This window comes from Malaclemys terrapin, chromosome 1 (genome assembly GCF_027887155.1).
Source record: "Malaclemys terrapin pileata isolate rMalTer1 chromosome 1, rMalTer1.hap1, whole genome shotgun sequence".
NCBI lineage: Eukaryota > Metazoa > Chordata > Testudines > Emydidae > Malaclemys > Malaclemys terrapin.
Window position 1 is genome coordinate 117,567,303 of NC_071505.1, and position 23,906 is coordinate 117,591,208.

The 23,906-nt window shown below is 42.1% G+C and overlaps 1 protein-coding gene across 3 annotated transcripts in view; it reads right to left on the reverse strand.

Moving 5' to 3' along the window:
* The window catches only part of LOC128841400 (solute carrier organic anion transporter family member 1C1-like), a 40,204-nt gene extending 26,360 nt beyond the window's left edge, over positions 1-13,844 (reverse strand). Inside the window, exons 1-6 of one of the 3 annotated variants that reach the window (XM_054036371.1) lie at positions 13,384-13,804; positions 4,180-4,325; positions 3,425-3,566; positions 3,224-3,356; positions 1,828-1,958; positions 914-1,060 (exon numbers count right to left, since the gene is read on the reverse strand). In XM_054036371.1, coding sequence (XP_053892346.1) covers positions 914-1,060; positions 1,828-1,958; positions 3,224-3,356; positions 3,425-3,566; positions 4,180-4,290 — 664 coding nt within the window. In that variant the 5' untranslated portion in view covers positions 4,291-4,325; positions 13,384-13,804. Of the gene's footprint in view, positions 1-913; positions 1,061-1,827; positions 1,959-3,223; positions 3,357-3,424; positions 3,567-4,179; positions 4,326-13,383 lie in introns of all 3 variants that reach the window. The other 2 variants (XM_054036389.1, XM_054036381.1) reach the window with 2 other exon arrangements.
* Between the last annotated feature and the right edge of the window lie 10,062 nt (positions 13,845-23,906).

Sequence of the window (23,906 nt, forward strand, 5' to 3'; positions counted from 1 at the left end):
CTTTTGGACCAGTCCTAATTAGAAAGTTCTAAGGTGATCATGAGTATCTTGGTAAACTGAAGTAGGGAATTAGTGGCTTTTGTACAGCCCCATTCTGTATATTCCACATCTTTCTATCTATAATTTTTATTTCCTCATCCCCAAGTGAAGACTGTTTTCAGTGGCTTTAGGTAAAGTATCATCTAGTAAATTCCTCCTGAGATTAGTATATTATATTGATATTTCCATGGCCAGTTTATGTGCCATCAAATTTATTCTGGGCAATTGCTTAGCCATGCATCAGTTACACATGAGTTTGGTATAATATTTCAAGGTACTAAACTGGTTATGAATGAGTTGGGAGTCTTTCTCTGCCGGTCAACAAGCGATCCTGTTTCCAAAGAAATGCCCATTGATTGGAAATGACATCCTGGCAGTTGGCTGAATATGTCCCTCCCTGACACTGGTGACTTTACATCAGTTGTGCTAGGTGTCAAAACTCAAAGTGCCAGCTGCAAGTTTTCTGAAAGCTTTTAATAAAATGTTTAAAGTATTATTATTAAAGTGAATTATTTGGGGAAGGGTGGTTAGGAAGAATTTGTTCCCTAACGCAATGACAGTCTGTGGGTTTAGAGACGCACATGGCTCTTCATGGCCCCCATGTACCACTCGCAGGGTAAGTCTCTGATTATGCTCCACTTGTTCTGTCAGCCAACAAACTGAGCCATGTTGCAAGACACCCTGATGCGGAGGAAAAGGTGCTATTTGGAACTCTTTTCCAAAGATAAGCATGGAACTTGCTCAGCATTCCACTCTTACCATTGTAAGGTGAGGAAAGAATACAGAATATTGAAAACTGAACACTGTTCTAGTTTTGATGCAGAAATGTTTAAAAGATTGATTTGGGAATTGATATTGTACATTAATTTATTACCGATGTAAAATGCTGAGTTTTCTTCTTTGGCAAAATCATCAACATATGACACCCCCAGTGGCATAATAGGTGCTTCACCAATTCCACGTAAAAGGTTTCCCATCAGTACAAAGATCCACAGATAGGAGCTTGCTGCTTTTTCACATCCTGTAGGCAATACATATTTACATTTTTGGAAACAGAGGTTTCAGAAGAACTTATTTTCAACAGAAATGAAATGGTGCCTTTTGAACAATGTGGAGAAAAAACATCCATAATAGATTTCGTTACTGTCTGTTTTCTTCACAATCTGCTATATCTTGTGGGGTCCATTTTGTAGCCAGCCATTCAAGAGAAAATCTTGGGTGTTCTGATGCAATATCATAATATTTTGACAGGATCCAGTGATACGATGAAAAATATCATTAGATTGCAAGGGGATGACATTTTGCTGGCCACAAAAATGTGGGGGGAGCAGTAATCTTGCAAGCAGGATGTCCCAATAACAGGCCTGATTGTGCAATGCTTACTCACATTGGTGAGCATTTACTCAGACATTTCTCACTGAAATCAAGGCACTTAAGTACGTGTTTAACTTTAGGCACCTACTTAAGTGCTTTGTTCAATCAGGACAATAGGTATGTTTTCTTTGGATATTCTGCCTCAGACGTTAGTGGAATTACAGAAGGTTGAATATGTATATAAATAACAAGAGATTAGAATCTGGATAATAGGAGTTCTACACTTAGCTCTTTCTATTTGTTCCTCAATATATATACACGGCTTCCATTAACTTTGGGGGATGGGACAGAGGGGAGGGGTGATTGGAGAACATACTTCTTCTTAGTGGTTTTAATATTATACTTTCCAATAAAAAAATAATATATAAAATGAAGTTAACCAAGACCGAGTCCAATCACAGAGCTTTTGCTTACCAGAATTTTTCAACTCTCTAGTCATTTCCATAGCATCTAAAGTTGGATGATGTAAAGGTAATGGTAGAGAACATGCTGATAAACTTGTAGAAGAGTTGTCCTCTGTAAGTGGTATTCTTTCATAATTATAACTGGAAAATAATGGTGTAAGATGTAGCTGAAATATACATGACTCATCTTTTACGAAAATTGTACATAAACTTGGTGCTCATGGAATTACTTTGTCTATTGTATGAAGGCAGAGTTGATAGACAAATAGCTGTGGCTTGGGTGAGTCACAGCTTAGTGCTTCTCCAAAGAGAAATGATAGCTGTTGATGCACCTTCATATGGGACTGTAATGCTGTCCCCTTGCTAAGAGATGTGAATGGTTGCACATCCCTTAAGCCAACCTTGGTCACAGGAATTTTAAACTCAGTTGTGACCACTCACATTCCAGTGTCTGGTGTGGCTGCACATTCAAATAGCTGTATGTTTTTATCTGGAGACTTCATTCAGAGGAGTCAAGAAGAGACGACCAGATGTTGTTGGTGTTCGGTAGTGTTCAGGGTTTCCACATACTGACAGCCATGTTGTTATTTTTACAGCATCTGGGATTTAGTATAGTACAGTGGCAGCTTCTAATAATGTGATGAAAGACAATATGGTCCATGGCTTGTTGCCACCCTCCCTCTGGATATTACATTTGCATTGTGAGGAAAGGTTTATCTTTCAAAGCTCTACTGAGAGCATGGATTAAATCAATACACCCCTCACTGGGCAGTGCCATGCAATTCTCAGAGACTGCTGGCCCTCTACAATTCCACAAGCAGAGTAGAGATTGGGGCCTTTTCTGCTCTGTGGTCCACATAGCCCCACTCAGTATCCCTACTCAATCTTTCTTTTATGGTAGTTCCTCCCTGGCTAGCCCTGTTCTGGGAAGAAACAAGCCTCTCCCTTTGGCATGTTGGGGAGGAACTGCTTTCCATTATGTCATTCCTTCAGTGCCCTGGTTGTAATATATGGCAGTTGTGGGGATGGGAAAGGGGCAGTGCCTCATACAGCACCCAGAAATTAGTTCTTTCTGGCAGCTGTGTACGGTGACCATTGAAAAAGAGGACTGTTCCATCAGGATCTGTTGGCTAGTTCTAGATCCAAATAACATTCTCTGAACATGGAGTTCTGGCTGCCCCAGTACCACAGAACCAGGTAGGCTCAGAATAGGGCCTTCAGTAAGTCAGAGAGTCAATGAATGCTAAAATATCATGCCCTACCCTGCTACTGAAACCATCCAATCTTTGGGGGAAACTTTAATTTGTCAAACCAGATCTTCAGCTTTTATCTCAAGTTACTGAAGAAAATATGCTTCAGAAGTTGGAGTCTAAATGGTGCATAATGTAATAATCAGCCATATTTACCGTCCCATTAGGAAATGAGGCATCACTGATAAAAATGTTCCAAATGACATGATGAGACATCCAGCAGCAATTACTTTGGGCCGGTGAACCTTTGACCCAAGATAGCTCACCAGTATCATCACCATTAAGTTACCTGAAGAGATAAACAAACTGTCCATTAAAATGCTCATCCTTTTTGCTTCCAAAGGGAAAGATACATACCTATCTCAAAGCTGCCATCAATGATGCCAACAACTGACGATGAAATTTCAAATCTCCTTTCAATTTGAGTTGACATACTCTTCATGTAGCTTCCAGAAAATCCTTTGGCAAAAAAGGAGAATGCTAGTGCCCCAAGAAATATCTGAAGAAAAGGAAATTGAGTTGATTAAGAACCATCTTTCCTCAGTGATTGGATGGCTCAGGGGATAGGGAACGAAATACAGACACTAAATGTGTTGTTTGGGTAAAACCTCCTTTCAGTTGTTTTCCTTCAGTCAACAGAGTTTACTTTATAATTAGGCTGGCCTTCAAACTCTCATGCTTTGCAACGAAATATGTTGAGCTTCAGCTCCACTGTTTCTATGTGCAATCTGAGAAGGGCTGCTAGCCACAGCGGGGAATGCATTCCCTGCCTACATTTTAGTCTTTGCTGTTGCTTTGCCTGGCAAGGGTTTTCTGTGTAAAGCTATTTAAATGCAATAATAATAATTAATGTAGCCATAGTTACTGTTATTATTACCACTCTGTATATTTCTAACGCACTCATTTCCAAGATTCAGCCTGATCCAAAGCCCACTGAAAACTTCCACTGACTTCACTGGGCTTGGGCTCAGACCATAAAGCAGCAATGTTTCCTGAACTTTAATAAATAGGGTGAAGTACTAGCACACTGAACTCAGTGAATATTGATAAAATGTCAAACCACAGTTTTCAATGCTTTTTAGCAATTTAAGATTGAGCTGTGGTCTTTATACCTTTAACTTAGAAAAATAAGGATACATTCTCTTGACAGGAAGTGCTCCAATACTTCTGTCCAGGAAAGGTGGATTGTCTTTAGATTGGTCAGGAATCATTCTTGTTTCCATGGTGTTGCTCTTCTAGATTGGATATATAAGTCTTCCTGTTTGGAAAAAAGTGTGAGTTATTATTTATATGGCAATCGCATAATATCTGTTCAATATCTTCATCAATGATTTAGATAATGGCATAGAGAGTACACTTATAAAGTTTGTGGATGATACCAAGCTGTGAGGGGTTGCAAGTGCTTTGGAAGATAGGATTAAAATTCAAAATGATCTGGACAAACTGGAGAAATGGTCTGAAGTAAATATGATGAAATTCAATAAGGACAGATGCAAAAAACTCCACTTAGGAAAGAACGATCAATTGCACACATACAAAATGGGAAATGACTGCCTAGGAAGGAGTACTGCGGAAAGGGATCTGGAGGTCATAGTGGATCATAAGATAAATAAGAGTCAACAGTGTAACACTGTTGCAAAAAAGGCAAACATCTTTTTGAGATACATTAGCAGGAGTGTTATAGGCAAGACACAAGAAGCAATTCTTCCACTCTCCTCTGCCCTGATTAGGCCTCAACTGGAGTATTGTGGCCAGTTCTGCATGCCACCTTTCAGGAAAGATATGAACAATTGGAGAAAGTCCAGAGAAGAGCAATAACAATGATTAAAGATCTAGGAAACATGACCTATGAGGGAAGATTGAAAAAATTGGGTTTGTTTAGTCTGGAGAAGAGAAGACTGAGGGGGGACATGATAACAGTTTTCAAGTACATGAAAGGTTGTTACAAGGAGGAGGGAGGTAAATTGTTCTCGTTAACCTCTTAGGATAGGACAAGAAGCAATGGGCTTAAATTCAGCAAGGGAGGTTTAGGTTGGACATTAGGAAAAATGTCCTAACTGGCAGGGTAGTTAAGCACTGGAATAAATTTCCTAGGGAGGTTGCGGAATCTCCGTCATTGGAGATTTTTTAAGAGCAGGTTAGACAAATACCTGTTGGATGGTCTAGATAATACTTAGTCCTGCCATTAGTGCAGAGGACCGACTAGATGACCTCTTGAGGTCCCTTCCAGTCCTACGATTCTATGATTCTATTATTAAAAGCATGCATGGTGCTTTATAGACAAGTAAGATGACACTACCCTGCCACCAAATGTTTACTAGAGTTGTTCAGAGAAACTTCTAACCATATTCTGTCAAAATATGAAATTCCATTGAAATCAAACTATTTCAATTTGGGAAGAAGACCGAAAAAAAGATTCAACCATGTCAGAATGTCCTGTTTCAACATTTTTGGAACAAAATGTTTTGATTTTTATATTAGTTTTCTTTTTTTAAAAAAAATCATATTATTTTATGTATCATGATTTAATAAAAAATAAAAACCAACAAAACTGAAACAAAACATTTTTGTTGAAATGAAATGTTTCAATTGATCCAAAACTTTTGGGGGAACTGAGGTGCGGGGAATTTTCTTTTGCAGAGAATTTGAAAATTTTCAGTTTTTGTTCCAATTCAGAAAATAGCAAATTTCAAAATCTGAAAGTCCTTCATAAATGGAACTTTTGTCCTCAGCACAGCTGTGGTATATGCAGATTAAAGGCATTATCCTGCAAAAATGTATGCACATGATGAATGTTAGTCTATTAACTTCAGTAGCACTATCTGTGTGAGTAAAATTACTCATGGGCATAAGTGTTTGCAGGATCAGGCCCAAAATTAGACAGATAACTATAAACAATGGCAGAGGTGGAAAGGAGACAATAAAACAAGGGGCACTGATATCCCAGTCATAAAATACCATAGTGAAAGATGCCTAAGCTAGATTGAAAAAGAGCACACTGCTACTCAAGGAGTATTTTTCACAATATGTTTCATGTGAGGCTAATACCTGGAAGCCTATTTTAATGTTGCTGTAAAACCGTTTTTTTAAAGACTCAGATAGAAGGGTGCTCTTCATCAAATGGGATGGTCTGAGCTACCCAAATCAGGGGAAACTGCAGTGAACCTGAAAGGAAATGCTGACCCAAAATCACAGAATCATAGGGTTTGACAGGGCTGGCTTTACCATGAGGCGAACTGAGGCAGCCGCCTCAGATGCCAGACTGTGGGGGAGTGCCACTAGGACCCAGAGTGTAGAAAACTGTCTCTGCTGCTGGTGCATATGTAGTCTCTCTGCCTTAGATACACAGAGATGGTGGAGTGCTGTGCTGGAGGACGGAGGGCACAAGAGACATAACAGACAGACAGGAGAAAAGGTGAGAGGGAATAACAGAAAGCAGCAGAAGCTGCAGGGACAGAGAGGAGGAGGAGCCTCTTATGTACCTCTCTAGCATCCCCAGGAACCTGGACTGATTAACACCAGCTTCTCAGAGAGCTTCCTGTTTCCTGCTGCTTCCCTGAACCCACTTGAGGAGAACAGGCAGTCAACTGAAGTAGTAGGAGCCAGTTAGGCCTTTAAGACGCTGATATTTTCCTTCACTCAGGCCTTGCTACCAGCCTGCTTATTTGTTCCTTTCAATTGAGTGTTGAGAGCCACTATAGCTGGCACATAACAGCAGTCATGAGTGAAAGAAGAAAACACCCCTCTAGGGCAGCATTCAGAAAAAGAAAAAGCAAAGGAAGCTTTTCTATCTAAGTGGGAAGGATCTCTCGTGAGATACATAGACACAAATGTTCACGGTGAGCCTTCCGGCCCCAATGATGATGTGAGTGGTGAGGAGATGCCTGATCTTCCAGTTAGTCAGAGTGAAGGTGATCTGGCAGCTACTGCAGCATCCATATCTCCATCTCAAATGGATGTAACCATGCACATTCCTGAAGAAAAGTGTAGATCAGAGAAGAGTGTGGTGGAGACACAAGAAACAGCTGCTGCTGAGTTTAGTTCCTTAAGTCTAGATGATCCGGGACTGTGCACCGACTTGAGCAGTAGCTTGAGGGACTTCCTTGTACTGCATGGGCCACAGCAAGTGAAAAACTTAATGTTCCCCAAAGACAATGAAAATAGAAGTTTCCATCCAACACATTACTAGCATGAAATCCCAAATGGTGACAAAGTGGCTTATGTACTCAAAAACCCAGAATGCTGCATACTGGTTTTGTTGAAAACTCTTCCAGTCTAATGTTCCAGCCACATTGGGTCCTACAGGAACAAAGGACTGAAAAAATCTAGCTAGAAATCTGGAATGCCATGAGAAGGCAGCAAATCACCAGAGAGCATTCCATAGGTGGAAAGAGCTTGAGATGAGACTAAGGTTAAAGGCCACCATACATGGTCAGCATCCAGAGAAGATTGCATCAGAGTCTCTTTACTGGAAAAATGTTCTGAAAAGGCTCATTGCCATTGTGAGAATGCTTGCTACCCAAAACCTAGCACTGCGTGGCACTTCAGATCAGCTGTATGTGCCAAACAATGGAAACTTCCTTAAAATTATGGAGTTGATGGCTGAGTTTGATGCTGTACTCCAGGAGCATCTAAGAAGAGTCACCACCCAAGAAATGCACACACACCACTACCTTGGAAAAACAATTCAAAATGAGATCATACAGTTACTGGCAACAAAAGTCAAACAGAAGATTGTGGCAGATCTGAAGTCAGCAAGATATTACTCTGTTATTCTGGACTGCACACCTGACATCAGCCATACAGAACAAATGACTTTAATGGTGGGTTTTGTAGCAACAACAGAACCTAGTGAAAATGTTCCTGCAACGGTGACTGTCAGAGAACATTTTCTAGAATGTATTGACATTGATGATACTACAGGAGCTGGTATGACAAATGTGCTTCTTAAAAAGCTGGAAGATATGGGAATTGCGATAGCTGACATGAGAGGTCAGGGCTACAATAATGGTGCCAACATGAGAGGAAAGAAGAGAGGCGTGCAGACACGGATCCGAGAGTTAAATCCTCGAGCTTTTTTTGTCCCATGCAGTTCTCATTCATTGAACTTGGTGGTCAGTGATGTAGCCTCAGCTTCTAGTGAGGCTGCTGAATTTTTTAATGTAATTCAAAGCATCTATGTGTTTTCCTTTGCATCAACTCATCAATGGCAATTTTTGAAGCAACATCTGGGAACATCCTCTCTGATACTGAAACCACTGAGTGCCACACAATGGGAAAGTTGAGTGGAGGCAATAAAGCCTATCAAACACCAAATTGGGAAGATAGATGATGCCATAGTTGCCATTGTGGAGGATAATGCTATGACAGGAACTGTTCATGGGAGAACAGTGGCATAGGGAAATGGAATCACCAGAAACATACATAACTTCAAATTTCTGTGTGTCTTAGTGTTGTGGCATGACATACTGTTTGAAATAAATGTTGTAAGCAAGAGACTCCAAGGTGTTGACCTTGATATATCTGGAGCAATGGAACAACTGGACAAAGCAAAGCCATACCTACAGTCTTTCCGATCAGATGAGGGATTTCAAAACATTCTGAAGAGTGCACAGAAGTTGGCAGAGGAACTTCACACTGAAGCTATTTTCCCACCCATTCAAGAATACAAGAGTCACCGAAGAAGAAGACATTTTGCTTACGAGGCATGGGATAATCCCATAAGAGACCCCAAACAACAATTCAAAGTTGAATTCTTTAACCAGGTGCTAGATTGTGCAATACAGTCAGTTGAAGAATGTTTCATGCAGCTCAAGGAACACAGCAGTATATTTGGGATGTTGTATGATATTCCAGAACTCCTCACTATGCCTGAAGAAGACCTACACCAGCAATGCAGGGCACGAGAGACAGTTTTGACACATGATGACATGCATGATATTGATGCGATTGATTTAGGTGATGAACTAAAAGCCCTTTCAAGATACATTTCAGCAGGATCAACTCCAAAGGCTGTTCTGGAATATATGTGCACAAATAAGATGACCACCCTCTTTCCAAGTGCTTTTGTGGCTCTGCGCAAACTTCTAACACTTCCTGTAACAGTTGCCAGTGGAGACAGGGCCGGTGCTATCATTAAGGCAAACTAGGCAGGGCCTAGGGCGCTAAGATTTGGGGGCGCCAAAAAGTGGTGCCCCCAATTTTTTTTTACAGCGTTCCTACGCCCCCTCCCCGAGCGCGCGGTCACTGCTCCACTTCTCTCGCCTCCCAGGCTTGCAGCGCCAATCAGCTGTTTGGCGCCGCAAGCCTGCGAGGGGAGGAGAATTAGAGCAGGGGCGGTGTGCTCGGGGAGGAGGCAGAGCAGAGGTGAGCTGGGGTGGGGAGCTGCCGCGCAGCTCCCTGGGTGGGGGGAGCTGTTATGGGGGGAGGGGAGGAGCCTCAGGGCGGGAGGGGGAGCTGCCGCAGGGGGGTCGCCTCGGGGGGGGGGGGGCGGGGAGCTGCCGCAGGGCTGGAGGGGGGGCGCAAGGTGGAAGTTTTGCCTAGGGCGCAAAACTTCCTTGCACCGGCCCTGAGTGGAGAACACAGCTTCTCCAAGCTGAATGGGGTAGGTAGCAGAGCAGTACCATGAGAGGAGTAGAATGGGAAGAAGGCAGAATTGAGACCTTTCAAAGTTTTGGCCCAAGCGAGGGGGTATGGGAGTGTCATTTAAGCTCCCCGCCTCAGGTGCCAAAATGTTGTGGTCTGGCCCTGGGATTTGATGAGGATTTTAACAAGTAACAGAGTTTAGGGACAAATTCTTTGCTGAGACCAATTGGTGTAACACCACTGAAGTCTTTTGAACAGTGCTAATTTGTACCAGTAGAGCATTTGGCCCATGACACTTTTATCCATCTCCTGTATCTTAAATATACACAGGTCAAGGGTCTGATTTCAGAGATGCTACATTCTCATTAGGGGGATTTTTCAGAGGTGTCCCACTGCAGGCACAGTAAGGAAATTCAGTGCTTAGTTTTGGCTACGTAATGTCACATGGAACTTTCAGACTTTGCTGTAGGCAGACTTCACAGGGGTGAGGCAGTGTGGAATAGTGGACAGAGCACTGGATGGGTACCTGGTTTCTATTCCTAGCTCTGGCCTGTTGGGTGACTTTGGACAAGTCATGTTTCCCTTCTCTATGCCCCAGTGTCCCCAAAAGGGGATAATGCTACTAACCTCCTTTGAAAAGTGATTTGAAAACCTAAGGACGAAATACACTATGTAAGTGCTAAATATGATTATTATAATGCCATTGACAGATTAGCTGCTCTGGCAACCTGGATCCATCACAAGTTTGCCATGCATCCCAATCTGGGCAACAATCAGGAGGATAATCAGTGCATATCTAACACACTACAAAAGGACTATGCTAATATTCTTGAGCAGCTGCAGTCACCGCCCCCTGCCTTTCAGTCATCAGTGGGAAGTACCAAAGTACCAAGGAATTGATCATGTAGCTGCTGACATGGGTATGCAGCCTATCTCATTGACAGCAGGAGTATCAATTGTGAAAACTACCTATTTCCAGATATACAAGACAGGCACAATAATAATTATGAAGAATGGAAGTCTGTGATTTGGAAGGGGACCAGGATTCTGCATGGCAAAAAGCACTTGGGGAAGGCACAGGTCCACAGAGAGAGGAATTTTCAAAATGCAAATTACCTGAAAATGCCCATCTGCCTGCTCTACCCACCAGCACCTCGTTGCCACATGGAAAAGACTCATTAGCATATGCTAATAGAGTCTGTGCACTCAGGATAGTGTAAGGGAAAATCAGGGACATTTCCAGAGAGGTGCTCAACATTCCAACACACACACGTCATTGACTGAATCAACTGAAGTATTGGGCACAGAAGGTTCTGCATGGATCCTGGAGGTGATTCCAGACATTGTAATGCCAGTGAGGGTAAGAACTCCAAGAAAGATGAGAGATGAAGTTCTAGCTTAATGAGGGCAAGAATGACAGCACTTATCATGGATGTTGCACACAGGGATGTATTTTATGGGTAAAGAACTCATTAGGTCCCTGCTGCCCACATGTATAATTTTCTGCTTCCCTTGTATAAATGCTGAAGTCTTATCCTAAACCAAGACCATTGCTGTCAATGCATATGACAGGCATGTTGAGGGCATGAAGTATTAATGGCATGTCTTGCCATACAGGTCAAATGAAAATTGGGAGAAGCTCAGTGATAGGTTGATTTGGAAACCACTAAAGTTGTGTCTGATAGGGAAGAGCCTTGCCCTAGATCTGCTCTTTTAGGACCTCAGATTAACTAGCACTTTGCTGCTGCATTCCTACCAAAACCTTTTGCTCCACCCAGTCCACCACTCCATACTACCATGGCACTGTTCCTCTAAGTGCCCATTGCACCCATCCCAGGCTAGTAGGGCACAGCCTGTAGTTTGTTCCCAGGGGCAGCTCTATGTTTTTTGCCGCCCCAAGCACGTCAGTCAGGCAGCCTTTGGCGGCATACCTGCAGGCGGTCCGCTGGGCACGCAGATTCAGCGGCGTTTCTGCGGGTGATCTGCCGGTCCCGCGCCTTTGGCGTACCTGCCACAGAATTGCCGCTGAAACCGCGGGACCGGCGGACCTCCCACAGGCATGCCGCCGAAGGCTGCCTGACTGCCACCCTCACAGCGACCAGCAGGCCGCCCCCCGTGGCTTGCCGCCCCAGGCACCCACTTGCTGTGCTGGTTCCTGGAGCTGCCCCTATTTGTTCCATCTTTCAATCACTGCCCTTCCCTGCTCCCTGAACTCTCTTCAGTTGCGGATTGCCTAATGTCTTTTGCGTATGTGTGCTCCTGTTTGGTTTCTCCTCTAGTCTGTGTCACTGACTCTCTCCTGCACAGAGAGTTACACACTCACCATCAGACCCATTGGCTGTTCCCTGCCCAGCTCTTCTGTGCCCTCACACAGAAGGTTATCACAGCCTAGCAGCTACCCTATTGAACCCCTCCCTGACCGCCTCAGAGCATGGCTCACCAGGATGTCCTGCGATGACACCATGCCACCATAAGAGTCTAATGCTATTTGTTCTTTGTGTATTGAAATTATTGACATGATGGTTTGTGTTTTTTCAACTAAGGTGTCACTTCTTAGTGTTGTGTATGTAGCCTTAATTTTTCTAGGTTCTTTATATTTCACTCTAACAGCCATTGCTGAGGGTTATCCAGGCCAGTCACCACTGGGCCCTTTCATGAGGCCTAGCCAATTTCCACCATGTTCCTTCTTGCCTGCTCTTTCAATAGAGCCCTTGGAGGCTGTTCCAGTCATAAGGATGTTCACAGGCCTGCTCTGGCAGAGGGAGAAGGATATCGGTGCATTAACTTGCTCCTGCTAACTTAATCATGCCCTTGCCATGAGTAGAACAGCAGCACGTGTTTGAGATCCTGGTAATCATTTTGGGGCTTCTGAAAAGTCAGGATGACTGACCAACCGCTTAACCATGTCCCTCTTCTGTTGCATTGTTCTGGTCTCCCAGCCCAGGGGTGACTTTTCTGAAAACTCCAGGAGTGCCCAGAAAGGCCAAAATTCACATCTGAGCCACCCAAAACCTCCAATTTCAGCAGTACTAGCTTTGAAAAATGTTGGTTTTAATGGCAATTGAAGAGGTGCTAATCATTAACAATTAGATATCAAATCCAATAAGCATTCACAGTTTAGATCATTAATGTATTGTGTGTTCAAGCCTACTCTAGTCTTAATGAGACTTGAGCTGAAAAATGGAGTTCTCTAAAGCAAATGAACTTTGTGCCTTCTTATCTTTTGCTGACGATTAACTGTGTACAATATCTGACTCCTTTAGATAAATATCATTTAAATTGCATGACCGGATTTTCTTCTCTAAATGTTTAGTGCTATACTGCTAAACTAAGGATTCACCTTTAAATGATAACAAACATTAAACTCTATGTAGGCATTTTCCTGCTCTTCCTTGTGAGCCAGTAATATTTTTAGTGAGCAGTGGGTAATAATACAAATCCTGAGAAACTATTGAATCACTTGTGTAAACAAGTTTTTAAAATAAATCAGTGAAAACACCAGCTGTCCACAATCATTGTCCTTTTTTAAAAAAGTATATTTTGGCTTTAGTTATATTGTACCTTTGTATTTTGTGGATTTAAATAGTCTCTTCCATGTTTAAGCAAAACCAACAAACAAACCCAGTGTTACTTAGTGTTAAGTAGTCCCCCCCCCCCATAGGTAGCATTTAATCATTTAAAAAAAGGGGGGGAGAAGCTGAGAAAGAAAGAGAGTGAGAAAGAGAACTTACTTGTATCACTTCTGTGTCAGACCCTTTCTTCTCAGTGCTCGAGAGCTTTCTGCAGGATGCCAGTGTAACGTCACGGCAGGAGGGCTGCCTTCTTTAAAAGGTAGAGGATACTCCACAACATTCCTAAACCTCGGTGTTCTTTTTTACTGTGATTTCAAAACTTTTCCAAAGCCTCTGAGGCAACAGCTTTCCAAAAAAAAGGCAGATTTCTTGCAGAGTCACTGATTTGGCATTCTGCCTTCTAGAGCGCTACTGGTACCAGCCTCTCACAGAAAAAAAACAACATGTTTTCCTCATTATTTTTTTTACAGAGTAAATGCTAAAGCTGGACTAAAAACCTTTCACACTGAAAATCTGATAGCTGTTTGGTGGCCTGTGTGAAAGGAATTTGAGGGTAAAGGCTCAGTTTCTAAACGAGTGTCCACATCACTTTATAAACATCACAACTTGCATTAATTGATGCCCTTGCTGAGAGTCTCAGTAGAGAAGCCAAGGACTGAAATATCTCTAGGGACTGAACTAACCCTTCACATCTAGAGATCCTGGTACCTGGTACAGCCCCTTTGTGCCACACCCATGGCACAAAGGGGCAGTAAATTTGCCCTAATTGGGAGCTGAAGAAAAGGGAGTGTGCCTAGAAAAGAGGGCATGGCCGTAACTCAGGAAGTTACTGGCTAGCATAACAGTCCCAAGTGAGTGTTAGAGCAGCTCTGAGGCTGCTCTAACTTACTCCAGGGACCAAACTGGGGATGCAGGAAACACAAAGGTGGTCCCCCTTTGTCCTCTCATAGGCACTGTGCTAACTCCAGCTCAGCCAGACACAAGGATGTATCCCATTATGTGTAGCTAATATGGCTCTCTCACATACACAAAACCCCACACACCTGCCCTGTTTAGAACGTCAGCTCTCAAATCCAGCAGAGCTCATACATTCTTTGAACCAGCTATCAGCATGCTTCTGTTGAGTGGAAGTGTGTGCTATGCAAATACAGATACTGAGCTGGAAGCCATTCTAGCTCTTACTAAAAGACTATCAGGGAAACAACATTTTAACAAGGCATGCAACAGCCTGGTGCTTACTTTTGTCAGAAGCTAGAGAAAATTGAACCACAAACATTGATTTTATTTCCAATTTAGCAACCATGATTTTTAAATATGCTGTAAACGTAGAATAAAAGGAGTTTTCCTATCCCATAACTTCTATACCCCTACTAAAACACGGTAGCTGGGACAGCGTGCTTTTTAGCAGGGGTAGACAGACATGTGCTAGCTGCGCTTGTGCTGGCCTAGTACACTAACAATATCAGCGTAGCTGTGGGTAGCACAGATGGCAACTTGGGTTAGCCACCGAATATGTACCCAAGGGATCCGGGAGGGCACATTTTCAGACAGCTAGCCCGAGCTGCTGCCTGTGCTACACCAGTTACTCTGCTATTTTGAGCGTGCTACCTCCGCTCGAGCTAGCACATCTGTCTACCTGCGCAGGGAAGCACATTCCCAGTTGTAGTGCAGACGTCTCCTCAGACACTTCGAATGCTAAGCATAATCAGCCTTCTTCACACTCATAGGACATCACCAGCTGAGAGGTCTGCTAGTGGTTCATTTGACTCAGTAACGTATTAAATAGTTTACTTTTTAATCCTGAAATTGAAACGAAATTGTAACCTAAAAGACATTTTAAGCAACTCAATACCACCTCTTATCAGAATCTTCGTAGGTAAGTGCAAATAATCTATTCAGTCATGTTCACAGCTGTAACTGCGTTTTGGTTGGTAATAGACTACATATTATATTATCATGCTTTTACTTATTATATTTGATTATTTGCTTTGCTTGATAGGGTATCATTGTTTTTTTTCCCCTAAAAGATCTGCTCTAGGAATTAGAATCATAGAGTCATAGACTTTAAGGTCAGAAGGGAACAATATGATCGTCTAGTCTGACCTCCTGCACAACACAGGCCACAGAATCTCACCCACCCACTCCCACAACAAACCCCTAACCTATGTCTGAGCCACTGAAGTCCTCAAATTATGGTTTAAAACAGGAGTAGGCAACCTATGTCACGTGTGCCGAAGGTGGCTCACGAGATGATTTTCATTGACACTCACTGCCCAGGTCCTGGCTACCAGTCCAGGGGGCTCTGCATTTTAATTTAATTTTAAATTAAATCTTAAACATTTAAAAAAACCTTATTTACTTTACATACAACAATAGTTTAGTTATATATTATAGACTTATAGAAAGAGACCTTCTAAAAACGTTAAAATGTATTACTGGCACGTGACACCTTAAATCAGAGTGAATAAATGAAGACTTGGCACACCACTTCTGAAAGATTGCCGACCCCTGGTTTAAAGACTTCAAGGTGCAGAGAATCCTCCAGCAACTGACCTATGCCCCACGGTGCAGAGGAAGGTGAGAAATCCCCAGGGCCTCTCCCAATCTGCCCTGGAGGAAATTCCTTCCCGACCCCAAATATGGCAATCAGCTAAACCCTGAGCATGTGGGCAAGACTCACCAGCCAGACACCCAGGAAAGAATTCTCTGTAGTAACTGCCATCTAACATCCCATCACAGGCCATTGGGCATATTTACCACTAATAGTCAAAGACCAATTAATGGCCAAAATTAGGCTATCCCATCATACCATCCCCTCCATAAACTTACCAAGCTTAGTCTTGAAGCCAGATATGTCTTTTGCCCCCACTGCCCCCCTTGGAAGGCTGTTCCAAAACTTCACTCCTCTGATGGTTAGAAACCTTCATCCAATTTCAAGTCTAAACTTCCTGATGGCCAGTTTATATCCATTTGTTCTTGTGTCCACATTGGTACTGAACTTAAATAATTCCTCTCCCTCCCTGGTATTTATCCCTCTGATATATTTATAGACAGCAATCATATCTCCCCTCAGCCTTCTTTTGGTTAGGCTAAACAAGCCGGCGGTACTTTGGCGTGTATTATACAGACTAGATGATCACAATGCTCCCTTCTAGCCTTGGAGTCTATGAATTGAGTGAATTGGTCATTTCTACACTGTGATTTAACTTACACTGGGTTAGGAGATCTGATATTTGGTTTGTGCGAGCAAATCAAATTGCAGTTCATTTTTGCTACTGTATAAGAAGATATACAAAACTTGTAAGTTGTACTCAGACTCCTTTTAATCACCATGTCACTGTTAGTCTTTTAATAATAGGCCCATAGTTGAATTAGCCCATTTTTTTAGCCTGCATTAGGAATGTGAGCACTGAAACTTTCTCATTCTTAAAAGAATTCAGATTAAGGGATATGAAATCTGACGCAGCTGTCAAAAAAATGACCTATTGTCCCTTCAGTGCATAAGCTTGTTTAATTAAAGAAAACCAGCTTTTCATGGTTCTTAATGCTTCAGTTATAAAAAGCAAAGCAAAAAAACAAAACAAAAGCTTCTCTAAAATGTTAGGGCTCTCCCCACAAAATAACTTAAAATAAATCAGTCTCTCCTCCGGCTACTTAATTTCGGGTTATGTGTAATGTGACCAACACTTGCCTTTAAGACAGTGTTTTAACTATGTGGATATTATGGAGTACTTGGAAAAATGGTCATGAGCCCCTTGTTAGCCTTGGCCCACATCCTGCAATCAGGTCCATGCCAGTGGACCAGTGCAGGGTTTTGCTGGTATGGATCCAATTGTAGGATCTATCCCTATGATGAGTAAAACCCAGAAAATGAGACTTAGATGTCCAATCAGAACTTATAATCATATGTATAAAAATGGACAAAATCCACAATCAAAAGAATTCAATGGCGCTTTGAAGTTTCATTTAATAGTTTCACCCCTTTAGTGACTTAAGTGCTTTTGAAACTGGTTCACACCCTGTACACCAAACTCCTCTATTTATCTAGAGGGCAGGTAGAGCAAAAAAGCAGCCACAATGCCGGCTTTCCTACGCCAGCTGCAACTCAGCGCTATTCTGGAGGGACAATTGAGGAAATAAGCGGAAGAGAATAAGAGCTTAATCCTATGCCCATTGAATCCAATGGCAAGATCTCATTGACTTCCACAAGCAATGAAAGACACAAATAGCTTTTAGGATAGTGAATTGTGTTTAACTTATTTATGCTCAATTACTGGGTTGTATTTTTTTCTGGCAGAGATCTTACATCTCAGTAAATGTGTGTATGGCAGGGAATGGGATGTTCTGTCCCTTCATGTGACATTATATTAATAGTTCAACTATTCTAGATCTCTGGATTGTAGAGATAAATAATAGGAAACAAAGATAGAAAAACACTCCAGCAGATGGGTAGGCCCAGTCCCCCTCGGACACCCATCTTATATGGAGAATGGTCTCTTGAAATAAAAATTAAAGTCTGACAACTATTCATAGCTCCCTTGAAAAGCAGGTGGTTGCCTTTCTGCAGCAAAAAATTATTCACCCTGAGGATTATTCCCACACAACACTTATATCTAAAAGGCCATTTAATTTTAATGGACCCAATAATGTGGCTATCACAAGAAAAGTGGGTTTGTTGTCTTAGATCTTAATTCAGCATGATACTTAAGCACATGCTTAAAGCTACACACACACTGAAGTATCTTGAATCAGGGCCTTAATTTCACCAACAGAATTATTTCTTAGAAGTGGACCTGCTGCTCACACAAACAAGCAAAGGTTATACCCACACAAACAAGCAAAACATTATGGGGACACTTTCAAAGACAGAAAGGGGAGTTTGTTAGATGCCTAGCTGCCCTTAAAATGCTTTGGGAGTTGGGTGCCTCATTCCTATTTGTATCATAGAATATCTCCCTCTATGGCTACACTATGAGCTAGGAGTGTGATTTCCCTGTTCGTGCATACACAGCCATGCTAGCTCTCATCATGCTAGAGTGAGCTACGGCAGCAAGGGTAGCACTAGCAGAGTCACAGCTGAGCCCTGCCAAGTACAAACCCACCTGAAACTGGTGAGCAGGGCCGGCGCAACCCATTAGGTGACCTAGGCAGTCACCTAGGGCGCTACAATTTGGGGGGTGGCGACTGTGGCTGTATTTCGACGGCGGGACCTTCCATTGCCTCTGTGGGGGGGCGGCATTTCAGGGTGGGACCTTCCGCTGCCTAGGGCGGCCGAAAAGCTGGCGGCACTCCTGCTGGTGAGTATGTGCTCAAAAAAAAAAGATGAAGAAAAGTTATTTTTTCCTGCCACAGAGGGCAGGACAAGAGGCAATAGGTTCAAACTACAGCATGGCAGATTTACATTAAATCTCGGGAAAAACTTCCTGACTGTAAGAACAGTAGGACAATGGAACAGACTGCCTAGGGAGGTTGTGGACAGGGCCAGATCCAGGGTTTTCGCGCCCCAAGCAGCCAAAAAAAAAAAAAAAAAAAAGCCGCAATCGCGATCTGCGGCGGCAATTCGGCGGAAGGGACCATCCGCCGAATTGCCACCGAATCGCTGGACCTGCCGCCCCAAGCACCTGCTTGGCAAGCTGGTGCCTGGAGCCGGCCCTGGTTGTGGAAGCTCCTTCACTGGAAGTTTTCAAAAGGAGGCTGGGGAGCCATCTGTCTTGGATGATTTAGACACAACAAATCCTGCATCTTGGCAAGGGGTTTAAGTAGATGACCCTTGCCGGCCCTTCTAACCCTGTAATTCTATTATTCTAACACACCTCAGCCATGCCACTGCTACTTGTGCTGCCCTGGCTACACTGCTATTCATGCTCAGGCTAGCTGGATGAGAGCTAGCGCAAGTAAGGTACACAAGCAGGTGAATCACACCCCTAGCTCCTAGTGCAGATGTAGCCTATATGTACATAAAAGTCATATTAAACAGTAGTAGCATACACTGAGGTAAGAATGTAACAAAAATTACAGCCCATTTTACTGCAGTAAGTTTCTAAAAAAAATACACAATGAACTGCCTAAAATCTAATGTAAAGTAACTCGGTTGTAGCTATATCTGAAGTGATACTTTCTTTGGGCCTGATTTTCTGTTACCGGGCTCAGTGTGCGGGTAAAGTGTCACTGAACCTGAATGGTAGAACTTTATACCCACTGGTGAAAACGACTGCCCAAGGTCCAGGGCAAGAAGGAACAACTCTCTTCATTCTCGTGTGCTCAGCCAGATTTCACAATATGAATGAGGTAAACAAATCCTCCACGTTTCAGTAGTTACCTCTATACACGGACGCTTGCTTAGAAATTGGACTGCATGTGAATAACCTGAGAACATCCTATCAAATAAATATGTTTTTAACTGACTTAAAATCGCCACGATGCTATTTTTCTGAAGGAGCATTTCCGCACAACTAAAGGAGTCTGTGGCTGAGCTGAACAATGATAAGGTACTGAGTGTATTAGCCAGATGACCCATTCGTCATGTCTTGCGTGTGCCTTAGTTGATACCACTTTAAGCGAAAGTTCTGGTTCTATAGAATATTTATTTTTTACTTCATGATAAATTATTCAGTTATATTTCTTGGAAAGAGCCTGTGGTCCAGAAACACTGAAAATTAAAATAATAAATGAAGGGTTTAGACTGCATCTATTCCTGCATGGGTATACAATGGTGGGTGAGGCAGAAGCAAAGGGAAGGGTGGGGGCAAGGGAACTTTTCCTTCCCACCTGCCCCTTGCATCTCTGTATAGGGGCCAAGCACAAGCCTGAGGAACTCTAGGGTGGACATTGGCCTAATGAAGTTGCTGGGGATGTGAATGTGCACTAGGTAAAAGGGTGTAAGTGGGGCCCCTTGGGTATACTCCCCCCCAGCACTTTTGGAGGCATTATGCTGGCTTCAGGTAGAATGCCAGAGCGGGAGTGGCTGCTGGTTCCTCATCTCACCTCGATGGGGGCTATATCCTAAAACCACGGGAACAAGCTGTCTGCTAATGTAAACTGGTGCAGATCCCCTGTACTCATGTAAAATGGGCCCTGGTTAGGTTACTGATGAGAGCCTCAGGGGAGTTGAACTTAGTTTTAACTAGCAGAGAATTTAGCCCTTAAAAAGACAAGATTAACAGGTTGCATTTCTTAAACTATTTCTTAAGCAATGATTAAACACTTATGATTTCACTCTGGGTGAGAAGGATAGTAAAGAATGAGGAACTCAAAGTCCTTATGTTCCCCTGCTTTATGAAAATACATTCAAAGGGTACAAAGTAGCTCTTGAAAAGCATTGCTTTGTCAGAGAGCCTCAACTACAGCTTTTCTTGTGGTTTTCTCCTTTTGTGTAGGAGCTGGGGAAGTAGGGGGCAAAAAGTATTAAATGCAAAACCAGTGAGAGAGAGAATCTGCTTTCAAAGCCATGCAGAATAAAACAAATGCAGATTTTTTCAGTGTTTTGCAGAAGTATTTAGTCTGAATCTGCTTTCAAAGAAAAATGAATGATGAAGGAGTTTCTCATACTTCAGGTATTACAACATTTAAGAAGAGAGTGAAGAGAGGACATAGAGTAAAAGACAGAAATATGAAAAAGAACTGAATGAATACACTGGTTATAGTTCAAAGACATCAGCTCCACCTGAAATATGCTGAGGGAGGGAGGAGCTTTCTATGTGGTTATGAATTAGTTCCCTTAGATCCTTCAACCTGTAATACTGCAGAAAACTTACAACACACATACACACACAGAGTACAAACTGTAATGTGCTAGCCATTTTCAGAGCTCCTGTTGGTATTATTTCAGCCAACCATGTTTAAACCTAAGAGTTCTCTCTCATGTACCAGACTCTCCAGTTCTCTAATCCTTTAGTAAATTTATAATCCTTTGGTAATGGCATCACAGTCTTGCCATGGAAATGTCTGATGTCACAAATTCAGTAGTAGGATATCACCAAATAAGAAGAGAAGATGCGCTGGGAAAAAGTAAAGCCTTCTCTAAATACAAATATCTGCACTGATTAGTATGGACAAGCCTGATGGACCCAAATATCTCTGAATGTAGGGAAAGCTCATACTCACGTCCAACCTTCACTGCTCAAGCCATTTCCGACTAGCAAACGTGGCAAGAAAAGGTAGTCAAATTCAGTGGTTCTCAACCTGTGGTCCAGGGACCCCTGGAGGTCCGCAGACTATGTCTAAGGGGTCGTGAAAGACTTAGACTGAAAACTGACCGAACAGAATTCAACTATCTATACAGACAATAGATTTCCAAAGGGTCTGCACATTCATTCAGAAGTTTTTAGGGGTCTGCAAATGAAAAAAAGATTGAGAACCACTGGTCTAATTAACCTGAGACTTTTCTCCAGTGTAACATCTTCCATTTTTTCTAGTTTCTGGAGAAAGGTTTTATGAGGCCAACCTTTTACATGGCAACCAATAAAAATAATTACCAAAAAAAGGAAAGAAATTTGGGGCTAATGATCCTATTGAACTCAGCATGAGATTTGCCACTGCCTGCAACTGGCCCTTAGTAGTCCCTATAATAAATAGCAAATACATAAATAAAATACTTAGGTTTAATACAGTTCTTAAGCACTTATTTGCCTGGATACACCTGTTATCAGTGGGAGTACGGGTTTTATAATATAAGGTAGCAGCAGCAAGATGCTGAATTCCCTGCTAGCCAGATTATTTAAGAGGTGTTTTGAGAACAATGATACAATGTGACATGGCAAACTATGTCAAATAAAATAATAAAGCACAGATCATGCTCTATCAGGCACTCTTAGCAATTTCTGGAGTTTTCTGTGGAAGCCCAAGATTTTTATTTAATTTATTGAGTAAAGTTTCTACAGGTTGTTTTTCCATCCAAAAGAACCTTCATGTTGCAGCTAGCAGTTACTGTTGCCTGTTTGTCCAGCCTTCCAGAAAACTGCCCCAAAACAATAGTAACAGAAAGGTACAGTATGAACTGTACTGCTTTGCTTCGCCATTCATCTTGGTGAGATGTCTAGCTTCAAAGTCTGTTTGGAGCCAGTTAAATGGTAACACTGTTAAACAGGCCAGTTGTTAAAAACGCACACAATTGGGATCAAGACATTTTACATAAAACACCGTCTTTGAGTTCAATCTCTTCCCCTTCCCCGCACCCATAATGGCCTTTTGGCCCACTGTTCTCCAAATGAGGACTTTCCTGTCACACTGCCCAACCTTGAAGAATTAAATAACTCCTCACCCACAATACATACCTTTCTGCCCTGCATCACTGGCATTTTCCCTTTGTATTTTCCAAACACCTATCTTTGGAGGCAATAATTATGTGATACATGACCTCCAACTTGGAGAATAGGCACTTTTGCCTATTTAGGCACCTAAATACATTTGAGGATCTGGGCCTTGGCTCCCCTAGGCACTAATAAAAGCCCTTTACACATGTGATCTGGCATGGGGAGCTGTAAATTGTCAAGGACTATAGCATATTTGGCAGATAACTTTGTCTTGCTTAGCCTACTACCAGCCTGGCAAATTGAAACAAGTTCATTGCTAAAATTTTCAAACACTCCTAACTGACATAGGAGCTGAGATTCCAAGTTCAAAAGTGACGTAGGCACATATGAAACCAAGTTATATTGAAAGCTGACAGGACTTAGGATCCTAAATGCCTAGGGCATTTTTTGAAAGTGGGACTACCTTGCTTTTGAAAATATTACCCTGTATCTAAACCTGGCTTTTCCACCATAATGCAGAATCATTTAGATTGTTCCTTAAGGCTGGGACTTAAGAACCCAAAATCCACTGATTTTCAATAGACGTTCACTACCTCACTCCCCTAGGCTCTTATGAAAATCCCAGCCAAGGTGTTTGGGTGCACTTTATGAGGTGGCATTATTAATGGAGCCAGAGACTAGAAATACATTAGAATAAACAGCAGAATTAACCTCTTTATTATTGGAAGGCTGGATATATCTCAAGGTCATTAGCCAGCGAACACCTATAAACTCAAATGAAAATCTGAGTCACCTGGCTTTATAGTTGGAGAAATACAAGAAATAGTTTCAATACATTTTTTAATCTCCAAAAACAATACTAAAAACAAAAGCTTTCTGTAACAGACATGGGACATACAGACATATGATGGTGTGACATGTTATTAAGGTTTTATTAGCAGTCATTTGTGATCACCTGTATAATGCACATATGGTTTTGGCACTTGCAAGTAATATGCCCATCTCAAAGTAATGCTGATAAGACCTGTGGTACCTGTACACCATTCTCTCTCTCTCATGCCTGCCTCTCAATAGATAAATAGATTAAATAGACAGGTATTGATTTCAAAATATCTGTTTATGGTGTCCCTTTACTAATGTCCACATTCTGAATCATATGAACTGAGAAGCATATTTTGTAGATTAAAAACAGAGTGAACATATCAACTAAAAGAATTAATCTTTAAAACTTTGAGGATTTTCCTACCTGATTAGTACAATTTCAAAATACAGTGAGTTAAATAGTCCAGAAATCCTTGGCAGTGTTCCCTTGAAACTGGTAACAAACTAAGCTTTGTTGTTGCACACAACTGTGGGACTTCAGAGCCCTGTATCTATTCAAGTTTCCCAGGTTACCTTGGCACCAAACTGACTGGAGAGAAATGTTTGAGA